General features: G+C 37.1%; 1 protein-coding gene across 5 annotated transcripts in view; it reads left to right on the top strand.

Moving 5' to 3' along the window:
* CARMIL1 (capping protein regulator and myosin 1 linker 1) overlaps window positions 1-13,905 on the top strand; it is a 190,001-nt gene that overhangs the window by 117,532 nt on the left and 58,564 nt on the right. For all 5 annotated transcript variants that reach the window (XM_064431730.1, XM_064431736.1, XM_064431731.1 and 2 more), the window contains 5 exons: window positions 3,814-3,895; window positions 5,206-5,305; window positions 5,396-5,450; window positions 10,826-10,998; window positions 13,298-13,366. In XM_064431730.1, coding sequence (XP_064287800.1) covers window positions 3,814-3,895; window positions 5,206-5,305; window positions 5,396-5,450; window positions 10,826-10,998; window positions 13,298-13,366 — 479 coding nt within the window. The remainder of the gene's footprint in view (window positions 1-3,813; window positions 3,896-5,205; window positions 5,306-5,395; window positions 5,451-10,825; window positions 10,999-13,297; window positions 13,367-13,905) is intronic.

The raw sequence follows: 13,905 nt of genomic DNA, 5'->3' as shown, positions 1-13,905 counted from the left end.
AAAAGTTATTAACATAAGAAGAGCTGTAAAAGTGGTCTCAAGAATAAGAAAGAACAATTGTGGCAACTGATTTGCTTGATCTTGTTTCCTCTTGCTTCCCTGAATTTTGCTGTGCACTCCGTTTCCCAGGATTACCCATACCATACTCTTGCAGGGTGATTCCTGCGTGGTTAAAGCAGAATTAGAAAAGATCAGACACAACCCTGGGAAAGGCACTTGAGGCAAAGTCATTTTGTAAAGAGCTGTGTGGTGGACTCTTGCCAAAACCAACATGAACCAGTTTAGGCTCAGACCTTCTCTGACTTCTCCTTTTTTTAAGCTGCAAAGAAAGCCTCCCATTTGTTAGATATTTCCAAGGCCCTCTGAGTATTAAATATTCTAGAAGTGCAAATACAGTGGTTTCCCTTTAAGTAGAAAATATGCAATATTGATAACCATGTTGAAGTGCAGTAATCCTTGCCTTTAGGTTCGTGGTCAATTGCTTTTGAAATGTGCACAGATTTCCTTATGAAGAAAAAACCAAATAATTTTAAATGCATATTATAGTTTCTGATATTTTACATTTTCTTGGAAAATATTATTACTTTGAAGAGCACTACATGTAATTCCAAATAGAAAAGCTTTCAAGTCCAGTACATAAGCTTCTGACTTCTGAGTAGAGGGATCATATGGATGATAATTTATCTTTCAGAGGAAGGAAGGAAAAAGGAGGAGTAATTAACGTAATAAAAATTGAGTCCTATGATCATAGCCTTAAATGAATAAATCGATAAAACACAAATATAAGTAATGAGAGTATAAATTAGCATGTAAATCAACATGGGCTGACAGGAGAGAAAATATTACCTTTTCATGAAATAACACTGAGGATGGTATCTGAAAGAGCTTTTTAAGGGGCAATGAGATTTATTGGACACCAAAGCACTTGTGGTCATGGCTGACTCTTGTGACAGAAAGAAAGGAGTCCTGCCCAACTCAGTGTTGCATTCCTGTAGCCGGTCCCTCCAAATTGACAGCACTTCCTTAGATCCTTCCCTTAACATTTTTTTTTTCCCATCACTGAGCTTTATCCATTCTCATGTGCTTTGGAAAGAAGTGATGCTTCCACCAGCAGGGAAGTTGATGTGCCAGCAGTTGGGAGTGCTCTCAACAGGCCCAAGACCTAGGATCCTGCTCCACCTCTCTCTGACCCTCTGGGATCTGGGCAGGGTAATTACACGTGGGAAGAGAGTGGTGAGAAGCTTGGAGCCAGTCACCACTACTCCCAGTTCCTGCAAGCACATGCTCCTAGGGGGCTATAAAGCTGATGCTTCAGCTTTGCCCTCTTCTTTCCTGCATCTGGCAAGCTGTACTTAAGTATGGAAGGATAAATCTGTGTTCCTTCCTTCTCCCACCATTTTTCATTTGCTCCCATAATTTTCTGGTATATTATCTCCAGGCTTAATCATTTTCTATTGCTTGTTTGGTTGTTTTTTAAAATTATTTTTTACTATGAAAATTACATTTTTATTTCTACCTGCTCAGCACTGATGTATTTCACTCTTTTCCCTTCTGCTTCCCTTAGCTTGGTCACTGTGTAAGTACCCTCCATGCTTTACCTTAATTGTTGAATCAGTAAGCAGCTTTGTTTGCCCTTCCCATATTAGTACCTCATAGCTTTGAACACACTTGGCATTTTTAATTGTAGAAGGGTTATTCTTCATTTTCTGATAAAAGCTTTTTCTTTGTAGTCTCAGAAGTATGTCATATAGAAGGCGTTGCAGAGAGTCTTTGTCAGTATCACAGTCCACATTGATGAGCAGCACTTCAATTTGTCTCTGCTTTTGTATATATTTATATATATATTTATGTGCACAATATTTTAACACAGTTGCAGCAAATCGTGATCCTAAAAGTGGAGTTTTTGTCATCACTTTCAGATCAAATAGATATCACCATTTGTGCTCATGAAATGTTTATATATTTAAAATTTTGAATGTAGAGTTATCTGGTACAAGATTGAAAGCTACTCCTGAAAAATTGTCCACTTCAGCCCTCAAAGTATATATAGCCATAAGCATTTGGATTCTATTGTGAGTATAATTTTAGTGTATAGAACTTTTCCCTACCAACAGCCAATCCAGTTCCATGTATGATCTGCCACTTCCATAGATTCTGTAGTACTAGATGTGACACTCTGTGTGAAGTGTTTGTCTTGTGGTGGGCCACACTGAGAGAGAAGCACAAAGCAAAATGGAACAATTTTGGCTTTCATACAGCAAATGCTATAAATGCTCTTACTAAAATAAAGTTGAGTTAAATTTGCAGCACTTCTGGCCCGAATACAGCCTGTAATATGACTGCTTATTGAGAAGATGAGGTGAAGGATGGGCAGGCTTTGATTTAAGGAAAGGGGGAAAGGTGCCTTATGTTCTGTACTTCCCACACTCCGGATGTGATTTATGATTTAGGTGTTATCTTTGGCCACCATTCTCCAAATTCTCAGGTCAAGTTATCTAGCTGCTTGTTAACCCATCACATACCTCAAACTTTCAAAAAAGTGCCAAATCAAGTCTTTATTGAAAAATGCCTCTAGAAGGCATATGTGGCTCTTTAATTATAGCATGGATAAAAGCTAATGGTCCATAGAAATTTTAGCAGGTAGATTCAGGATATTTACCCAAGTAAGTGAGCTAAGTAAAATATTACACAGTTTTTATGCACGGGAGGTGAAAAAGCTTTGAAGAGGTTTGAAAAAGCTTTCCATTCTTTTTGAAGCAAATAACGTGAAGATAGAAAATGTAAAATTAAAATTTCCATAGATTTTTTTCCTACTTTAGCTAAAATGTTTTACAGGGAGATGTTCATAAAGTGAAATGCACCTTATATAAAAGTGCATAGCTGCCAAAAAAAGAGAAAATGCTTTTGCTCCTTTGGAAAAAAAAAAAGGTTGTGTTAATTCAGTAGCATTAGTAAATAAGTATGTAAGATATTTTAATGTTAATTCTTAATGTTGATGTTTTCTCCTAGAACATTTCATTGTTTTTTCATTAAATTCTGTCATTTCCTTTATAGTCATGTAATATTTCAGATTAATAATATCATAATTGATACTTTGCAGCCAGGCATTTTTGTTATTGTTGCAATTTTTTTCTTTTATTACTATTTCTTAAAAATGACTATATTACTGTTTTCTCTTGTTTATTTTCTTTTATATCTGTTTTACAATTGGGTTATTTTAATTTTCTTTTCAGCAACAGGGAGATTTTTTTTTTTTTATGCCCCCCACTTATCATTTGGGCACCTTAGCATTGTGCTAAGAGCTGGAAAAAGATGCTCACTGCAGTAAGACCTGACTGCAGTGGAGTTCAAGGGTGCCAGCGTTGCAAGCTGATAGGCTGGTCTAAGTTTTTTTGGTTTGTTTTTTTTTTGTTTGGTTTTTTTTTTTTTTTTTATCACCAGACACTAGAAATGTCTTGGGCCATTCAAGTAGAGAATGCTCTCCCCAGTCTTTCAGGCACTGCCCAGCACAAGTGCTAAAGGATTTGCTGTGTTTAGCCATTTAAGTATTTTCCTGGTTTAAAGGCTGAGAGGTAGTTTCAAGAGAAAGGAGAAGAGAGTCCCTTTTTTCATTTCTATGCAAATACTGAGAGTAAGGGTGAGGACAGTAGGAATGTGTGCATAGGCTGTCATTTTGATGTCTATAACTTCTTCTGTTGCTGTTGTTTTTGCCGCTGCTAGTGCCTTCTGTATTCACAAAGCTCCTACCACTGTCTTCTGTGTGATCTTGAAACCATAACTAGTTTGCAAAAATGGATGATGTTTTGTCTCTAGTTAAGATCTGGAGGTGCACAAGTCTTGGAAGGATGCATAGCAGAAATACACAATATCACCAGCCTAGATATTTCAGACAATGGTAAGTACACAGAACAGGAGTGGAAGGTTGTGCAAGTTAAGAAATGCTTTTTGTTTCAGCTCTCAACCAAGTGTGGTTGCTCTTGCTTTGTGATTATTGGCCATGCTCCTTGTGGAAATGTCTCAGACCAAGACCTCTCATTTGGAAACGTTGAAAGACCAACTGTACCCTCAAAAGTTTGTTGTTTGAGATCAGTGTAACACAGCAGAATAAAATAACAGCACCAAGCTCATATTAGATGCAGAGTAAATTGAGGTTGAGTGCAAGTGGATGAGAAGGTGAATGAGAATTGGAAGTGTAGTGAAAGAACAAAGGGAAAGGTCTGGTACAGAATGAAGGTGAGGGGGAAAATTTGGAGCAAAGAGCCAACAACTTCAGGTCAGAAAAGGCCTGCTTGAGTATTTGGAAAAGTCTTTGAATATTTCTGCTTTGGGGTCTCTGTGCTCCCTGGCACAGGTATTCCTGGAAATACGAGCTGGCTTCTCATCTTGCAGATTCAAGGTGTAGATGTATGAACTGGAAGAATTCACCTGCTGTGTTTGCCCCTTTATCGGCCAAGTGCAGAAGTATTTCAGAAACAAATGCCAAGTACAGTGGAATGCCCAAGAAGGGTGGGATGGACAAGTGGAAAGCTGTGAGAGCTGCTGATTCAGCCCAGTTATGCAAAAAGATTTATTTTTATAAATAAGGATAGATATTTGAAATTAAATTATGCTGTGAATTTGAATTCTAAATCATTGTAATCTAGCTAGTGGACTCCTCAAATACATAACTAGCTTGGGAATACTAAGGTTAATTTTCTTTTACTCAGGAGTAGAAAAAAAATTTGCCTTGTTTTTTTGTAATTTTATTTGTAGTGTGTTATGTTAGCCTTTTTTTGCAGTCTTTTGAAGGCTTTGAAATATTGTTGGTACACAGCTCTACTAAGACTAGATAGTGATTAGCATTATTTCAGAATTCTCCATGGAACTTCAAACTCTGTCTGACAGTGTGAGGAACTACCCTTGGGTGGTTGGACTATGGATAAGGGACTGAATTCTCTTCTGTGTTTCTGAGAGGTGCCTTTAATAGCTGATTAGCATGGAGATTTAAAGGGTTTATTTTAGAGAAAGCATTTATTCTCATAGAAAAGCAGAAGCACTAATGAGAAAAAGATTTAAAGATAGAAGAATGAAAATTTTCCCACACATTTTGGAAATTAGTACACTGATATAATTACTTGAATATAGCATCAATAATTGGACCTGAGTCTAGTCTAGGTCTTTTGTGAAACTGTGTTTTAATTCCTAATCTAATCTGATTCTTTGCAGGCCTAGAATCTGACCTCTCAACCCTTGTAGTCTGGCTTAGTAAAAACCGATCGATAAGACACTTGGCATTAGGCAAAAACTTTAACAACATGAAATCCAAGTAAGGATTTTCTTTCTTTTGAATAACAAGAGAATGGATGAAGATAAACTGCTTATTTCATCATCGTCTTCCTAACTTTTCTTCCCTCAGAAATCTCACTCCAGTACTTGATAATTTAGTTCAGATGATTCAAGACGAGGATTCAGTGAGTATCTTTCTGCCTACTATCATCATGTGTATTTGTACCCTCACAGTCTATTTCTGATAATTTTCTTCACTGTGTTAATTTGCTGCATAAGATTTGATCACAACCCTCTGCAGATACATCCAACATTGTGGATTTGGTTTTTTTTTTTTCAGGTTGTAATTTGGATTATCTTGTGTCATGTAGGTGAACATTTTCTGAGGATAGTCATAAGATCTGTGATTGTTCAAAAATATTCATTTTAAATAGTTGGATGTGTGTAACCTAGTTATTTAGGTTTAAATTACAGAGCTCTTGAGACACAAATTTTCAGAACTTTTCTGTCCTGTTATGTTACAATTGTAGTGTTCCCAATAACAATGGGGTTTTTTAATGTATGGAACACATGATTTCCTGATAGCTGTTCTTGGGTATTAACTTTTTTTTTCTTGGCAAAATGCAAGGTCACTGCAGTGATCTCTCAGAACTCCTTCCTTCTTCAAAAGATGCAAATAAACCATTCACTGTGCTGTTTTTTACCTTTATTAGTCATGGGAGCAATTTCATAAAACCTCTTCAGAGTATCTTGCTGGGATGCTTGCCCACTTCCTTAATTTCTACACTCTTTTGTTATTCTTAAATTTTTTTTTGTAGTTGGATTTGTGTCCTTGCCTGTTCTTGGCATCCTGGTTTTGGTTAGAAGGGGATCTTAAGATGCTCTGTTACTCTCATGCTTGTCAATCTTTATTTATCTACTCTTAGTCCTTTCTTTCTCCTTAATTTCCTGTGCAAGAACCAAGCAAGCTTTCCTCATTCTCCAGAGACAGCCGACTGTAGACTCAGGTTGTCTGAACACCTGCTACTTCCTCTTGTCTTTATTGTCTCACCTCCAAGTTCGTGCTCTTCATATTAACTGCTTGGCTATCTTCTCTTCCCATCTGTGTCTGTATCCTGGCAGTTTTGACCAGGATTTCCAATGTTTCTTTCCTTGCAAGGTCATTAGACTCATATTCCATGTTCCCTTTGTCTTAGTTCTCATTGTATTTGAAGTGATTTATTAAACCAGTCCTCTATGCTCTTTCTGTCCTCTTAAATGGGTTTAGTGGTACTGGTGTTTCTTGATTCTGTGCCTTCCTCCACATTTTATTCTTTAAAGCATGGAAGGTCAGCATGATGTGGTAAAGATACCAAAACTGATTCTAATAGAGGTAACACCTGTAATGAAAGCACCTTAATAAAAATCCTTGTTTGCACAAGTTAGATGTAGGGTTGTGCTAAGTAATGTATTGGTGGAACTCTGCATTGCTTCTTGTACCAAGCTGGTCTTTTTGTTTTGTGCTGTGTGACCACCTCCTTCTACTCTGTCTCTAAACGGAATGCTGCAGGACTGCCTTCCCCTTCTTTCCTTTTCCATTTGATCCTGTACTGAGGGGTTTCATTTCATCAGATACCACCTGCTGCTTCTGTGTGGGCATTTGTCTCTGTCCTGCCCTGTTTCTCATGCTTATCCTTTCACAGCTGTCCTGAATAACTGAATTCCAAAAAAATGTAATTTAGTATGTTTTCTATTTTTATTATTCCTTTGTTCTGTTGCAGGTGAACATTTCTTCCCATTCAGACCATACCCTAAAACACCTTGTCAACGCATTCTGTGTCCTTTCAGTGCCCAAATCATCTTCTCGAACACACTGTTGGGGTTTTTCCCCTAGTTTATGACTCCTTTCTTTACTATCTTTTCTTAAGAACAAAAATTTCAACTTTCACTGTATTATTTCTGCTTAAAGTGTTACAACCTTCTATCTATCTTTCCTGGCTTCTGTCTTTGAAACTTCCAGGTTATAGGAAAAAGTGGCTGCTAAATGTATCATTCTTGCATTACTTTTCTTTTCTCAACATCATTTGTTGTTCCACTTTCTGCCTTTTACACTATACACTGGTCAGATGTGCTCCTGTAATTCCTACCCACCACATTTTCCTGACCTAATCTAACAATACACAATATATTGTCATCCTGTTTTCAAACAGTGTTATAATGAAATAATTCACCAAAAAGTTGTTTTATTTAGCTACTTAGAATAACTGTCTCTCCGTCACGCACTTCATTAATATTTGGGACATAGCATATGATCCTTTTGGGGTTACCTTGCCTCTTCTTTCCCCATGTTCTTTTCTCTTGCTAATCCTCTTCAGTGAAGGAATCTTGTTTTTTTTTCTGTCTCATCAAGCACTATAACCAGTGTGAGCCATCTCCTAGCAGCAAAAGAGTTGAGGACAGACACTGTAGCTGTGTGGGAAAAATGTGTTGCAGAAAGCTGCTTAGGATTGTCCTCAATGTATCTCGATGCTAGAAAATTATTTCAAGTCTCTAGCTATTTCAGTTTGAATCTTAAATGGGGTGGTCCTCATTCTAACAATAGTATGCAGTTACTGCCACAGGATGTGAAAAATTTAAGGTGCAGTTGTAGAGACCAGGGTGTAATGTTGCCCAGAGCACACTGCACAGTTTAGGGACTGCACATTGTCTGCATGGAAAGCTGAAGCAAGTGGCTTTAATCTAAAATAATAATCTCTAAATGCTTCTTCACATGTTTATGCATACTTTAAATAGCTCTGTTGCTGTGTTAATGTGAGTCATGAGTAAAATGATTTCAACAATCAGTGGCTTGGTTCCGACTGTTAAAATAGAGTGATAGCCAAATGTAATGCTGTATAATTTAAAATCAGTAGTAGTAACCTACAGAGCAGAACTTCACAGGTGTGAAATATCACAGAATGTAATATTTAGTTTCATTTTTTGGGTTCTTTTCATGTCTTTTCTGTATAAATAGGTGCTATACTGTGCAGACTATTATAATGTATTCTTAATGTGCCATTCCTTTTCTTGTTGCAAAAATGGATGTTACACTGCAGGTATGCAGTGTTTTTACTCAGAGTGGTAATCACTCCTGCATAGGTAAAGTGAATTTCTAGTGATTATTATCTTTAGTTGTTAGTTCAGTGCTTGGTGCAGAATTGGCTTCTTGAGGGTTTTTACAGGATTTTTCTTCTTGGGAAAAACAAAATTAGCTTGATTGACTTCTTAGGGTTTTTTTTCCAGCAGAAGTATGACTGAATTAATGAATAAAATCATACAATTTCTAATTGTATATTTGTACTTTGAGAATTCTTAAAAAGATTATGTTAAGGCATCTTCTTTGTATTGGCAAAGTACCTATTTACTGTAGCAGGGACATTGAAAGAGCTCCTTAGACTTCTGTTTTCTCAAAATCTAGCTAAAACTATTAAGTTGTTAAAAGAAGTAAGTGTGTGTAGAGTATTGCCCATATTCGTGGGGGATTTGGTTTTGATTACTTTTTTGTTTGTTTGTTTGTTTTTGTTTCATTTGGGATTTTTAATGTAATGATCAGATAATTTAATGAATATTTACATGGTCCATAGCTGTTAATCCTTACAGAACACAGCACAGAAGTGTTTTCAGTCATATACTGTTTTGTCAGAGTGTTGGAATGCAAGAAGCTTGCTGGGAGGATATTTGAGATTTAGAAAAGTTATGTGGGAGTGATCATGTGCAGCTCAGTAACTCCAATGCCCATTTCTAAAGTGACACATGAAAAACAGAAACAATCTCACATTCACAAGTTTATTGCTGATTTCTACTAGTGCTGCATGGTGCTGCTTTACTGTGAATCTGTCAGCAAAAGGGCTTCTCAGACTTCTGTCAAGAGCTCCTGAGTGCCATTCTAAATGTGATGTTAACATCTTATGTTAATATTGCTTTTAAATTCTTAATAATTCTTTACATTCTTCTTCATGTTGTGCAATAAAATTCGAAAACAGCCAGATTAAGGGTATTAGCATAGTAATTTAATAACTTCCATTTAAAATAAAACCAGCATGTGGCTTGTGTTATTATTAGACTTTATAATTATCAACCTGCTGTGCCTCCAAATTTTCGTGCTTTTCCTCATTAGTAAGTGCATTTCTTGCATTGTTGCAAGTTTTTTGGTTGTCACTATAATCCATGGTGTCTGGAGGGTCAGATCCCATTGTACAGCAGGTATGATGCAAGCACCTTGGACCCTGGAAAGTGTGCACAGATTGGTTTATTTTCATTAATCTAAACTTCAGGATCTAACATAAGTGCTGTGGCTCATTGCTATGAGATGCTGATTTTCCTGTGCTGGCTATTTGAGGATTTTAGGCTCCAAAATTTCATTCTCCAACACGTGCCTAAGTGGGTGTATAATGACGATACGCTCCTCTGTATGGACTCACACTTGAGCAAGGGAAATATTCTGTGGAATCCTCATTCATCACCAAAGACAAATTACACTTTTAGGAGCTGTAATATCTATTCAAGGCATGGGGACAGATTGACTGTGGTTCTTGAGCTCCTACTGTTGAGTGTTGGGGGCATTGAGAGTGGAGGAAATATGGACATTTTTAGAAAAGATTTTTTTTAAGTCTTGGAGTGTGACTTGCTAGAGCCAAATAAGGTATTTTCAGCTTAATATGCTTCATAAAAAAATAAAGTTACTGAAAGATATTGTATTTATGTACATCAAAACACCACTTTAATAATCTTTATTGACTTACTCATTGTAATAGATACTTAGTACTGCTTTGAATTTCAGACCTGCTACAGTTTTATCTTTTCTCCAAAAGCCCATGCCCTTTGTTGAGAGAACAGATATGCAAAATCATTCCTAAAGTTGAGGTAACAATAATGAAACACTGTTTATGTTTTAACAATGCCTTGGACTGTAATTTGCCCTTGGGTAAATCTCAGCCTGAGGGAGAGAAGGGGAGTGGTAGATACTTTTATTTTTCACTGAAAAGGCGAATGCTGGTTAAGCAAAACCCACTGGACACTGTAAGTTGTCTTTTGAGGCTGGTTGTTGTTATCTTGCCTTTTTTGAGGTTTACACTGTATTCTGTACTTAATAGAACTCAGGAAGTTGGAGGCACTTCCACTTGAAAATAATTTTTTCACAGGGTGTTACAACTTAATCTTTGTGTGCATGTGTTTGACACCTGAATTGTAAGTTTTTGACTCCCATTTTATCATGCATTGTTAGGATCTGCAGCAAACACAGAAATCACTCTTTGATGTTTACTGCTGTCTCTAAGAATTTGGGAAACTTTTAACTTCTTTTACAAGAAGTTTCTTTTTCTTTCTTTTTCTTTCTTTTTCTTTTTCTTTCTTTTTCTTTCTTTTTCTTTCTTTTTCTTTCTTTTTCTTTCTTTTTCTTTCTTTTTCTTTCTTTTTCTTTCTTTTTCTTTCTTTTTCTTTCTTTTTCTTTCTTTTTCTTTCTTTTCCACCAACTTCTGGTTGGTGTTTGAGGAATGAGTGTATTATCAGCTTCTGTTATCAATGCATTTTCTATGATCCACAGCCTCTGCAGTCACTGTCCCTCGCAGATTCCAAGCTGAAGACTGAGGTCACCATCATTATTAATGCCTTGGGCAGCAATACTTCTCTCACAAAAGTGGATATTAGTGGAAATGCCATGGGAGATATGGGAGCAAAGATGCTGGCAAAAGCCCTACAGATAAACACCAAACTCAGGTAAGGGAAATGTATTTGCAATAAACAGTAGAATGGCTTAGTAATACTGACATTGTTGGCTTATTCTCAATCTGTTCCTCTTCAAAACCTTTCTACATACGGCTGACTTAAGAGTGTCTTTATTTGGAAGGATTCTCATCCTTCTTTTTCTTAAGAGAAAAGAAAACAACAACAGAAAAACAAGAGAAGCAAGTTGTCCCGTCAAAAACATTTCTTTAACTGAAACCGGGGAAAATTTTCTGCATTTGAACAGAAAGGCCTCTTCTTGGAATCAAAAGACTTTTCAAATTTCTAGAATGATAGGAAAAAATTACATTGTTACAGAGCTCTCTGTTAATTAAATCTAATGTTCTTCTCAAAGCTGGGCCAACTTAAAGCTATGTGAGGTTGCTCAGGGACTTGTCCATGTGGGTTTTGAAAATCTGCAAGTACCAAGTACCACACTGTCCCTGGGAACTCAATTCTAGTGCTTAGCTACTCTCTTCTGTTCTGCTCTCTCTTTCTTACTGGAGGCTTTCCCAGCAGAGAAAATTCTGATACTTGGGTAGGAAACTGAAGTGAATTATTCTTTGTCTTCTGAAGTCAGTTTGCAGTACAAAGAGCATGTGGAATTCAGAATGGGGAGCAGCATGGACCATCCATCCTTCCTTTCTCCTCTTCCTACTGTGTTGATGGACCTTGGCATATCTTCTTTGCAACTTCATCTGCCCAACAACTTCACTGCTTTTTAGCATGTCTGGCACTGATGGCTTGAGAGTATCACTTTTTTCTATGCAGCATGTGTTTCACAAACAGTAAAACCTTCAATCAGCATAAATCTGGATGGGGACCTCTAAAGCTGTCACCCTCATCAGGAAAGATAATCCTCCCTCCTCCTCGTCAGACTGTGCAGATGAACCTTCCTCAGTGTATTATCAGTGTAAAAAGACCACTTTTTACTTGGTCTCCAAGTATTTGTTCCCTGAAGGATTAGAAATTCCCCCAAACAGTCTTGGCTAGTTTGTTCAGAGGCAGGAATCCTCTGGACTTTGTGTTGCTCTGCCCGAACTGAATATTAAAAATGTCCAGAAAGCACTGGAAGGATGGCTTAGGTTTATTGAATGTATTAACCTGAAATGACCACAATATCTGAAGAAATAAAGTCTTGATACATTTCAGGGTGGCAGACTGAAAACGTTTCACAGTATGCTGAATGTCACAGTTTACATAATGTCACCACAGTATGTGGTGTGATTACAGACTGAATAATGCACTGGTAACTGGTTCTGCCAAAATGTTATAAAATGACACCCAGGTAGAAATATAAACACACTCTCCAGTGGCAAAAATATTCAAGATTGACCCTTAGCATATCTGATGTTTGCAAAATGACTGTAGAATCTCTCTTCCTCTCTTTCTTACCTTTCATCTAAAAAACAGAGGGATAAATCTGCAACAACAGAAGGATGTCAATACTTGTGAAAGCATGCCGTCTATCTTTTTTTTTTTTTTTTTCTTTTAAACACCAGAAATCTTTGTTTGGTTTTGTGCCTCTTTTTTTAAGAACAGCTACAACTGGTGCTCTAGCAGAAGCAAGATTTATCTGCTTGTCTGTCTCTACTGCCTACTAATGAGATCTTTGAACATGTGTTTGCAAATTGCCAGGCAGTCTGCTTGAGTGGTCTGAATTGGGGGAGGAGGGGAAGGCTTGATCACTCTTATCATTACTGTGTATTCAAAAGAGCTACACTTTATGCACCTAACCTAATGGTTTATTTTGGCAGCTATTTGTGTTGCACAGGGAATCACATGAACAGTGTGATGAGCTTAGTGCAGGGCTGAATGTGTAATAGCCTGCAAGTTTTGACCTCTGATCAGCATGAATTTTTAAAATACACATAGCCTATGTGGAACAGAGATTGACCAGTTACTGCAACTACCAGTTTTCTGTTTTTTCAGTATAGCCTTGCAAAGCAGACATTTGAACTTTGGTTTTGATGCTATTCCTCAAAAAAGCAGGAATTTATGTCCAAATCTTTCTTTTAATTGTGTTTTAGAAAAGTAAGGTACTTGTGTTAGTGATAGAAAATGCAGTAGAGTCCCCTTTAAAGTAAGGGAAACTGGATTTGGGGTATTTGTCCATAATTTCTGTCATTTCAAGGATTTACCATCTAAGTAAAGGCAAGTTTTTGAAGTGCTGCCTTCTGCAATTTTGAATATTTAGCAGTGTGTTATTTCAATATGCAAAGCTTCATTATGGATTTATTTGGTGGCTCTTGTTTAACTTCTATTTTTCTTTCCTCTTCCCACTGCCTCTCAGAACTGTAATATGGGACAAGAATAACATCACTGCACAGGGCTTCCAGGACATAGCTGTGGCACTGGAAAAGTAAGTCTCAAGTGATTGAATGTCTGATGAAGAGGCCAAAGATCCTGAATTATCTGAGCAGCTGCAGTTCTCACTGCAGTCAATATGATCTTGAAGATGCTGAGTGCTCTCAATTTTAAGCATGAGGATGTTTAATCTAAAGGAAAATTCATGACTTCACATCCTTCAAAAGGATGGGAAGAGGCTCTGTGGCTCTTTCATCCATACTCTGCTATCAGCATTAAGGTCCTTGAGTTCTGGTCTCAGCGTTAAAATTCTGAATTTGGTAATATTTTCCCTTTGCTTCATTCTCTTGTGTTGATAGTGTGCAGAAATTCTATTCTAGTGAATGAAGCTGTACATAATAACAGAAAATTACTGAAGTGGGCCTTTGCAGTCTGACTTTTTTCTTTCCCCTAGCAAGTTGAAACTAATAGTGATGATCTCAGGAACTGCAGTTTTTCTTTGTAATTGCTGTGCCCTGGGTCATTCTGCTTCCATGAGTTTACTCACAGATGCAGCCATTACCAGTGATAGATGTTAAATTGCTTTCATCTTTC

Source organism: Passer domesticus, chromosome 1, assembly GCF_036417665.1.
Source record: "Passer domesticus isolate bPasDom1 chromosome 1, bPasDom1.hap1, whole genome shotgun sequence".
In the NCBI taxonomy this organism is placed as follows: Eukaryota; Metazoa; Chordata; class Aves; order Passeriformes; family Passeridae; genus Passer; species Passer domesticus.
The sequence above is the reverse complement of the archived record's forward strand: the minus strand, read 5'-3'. Positions and strand labels throughout refer to the sequence as shown.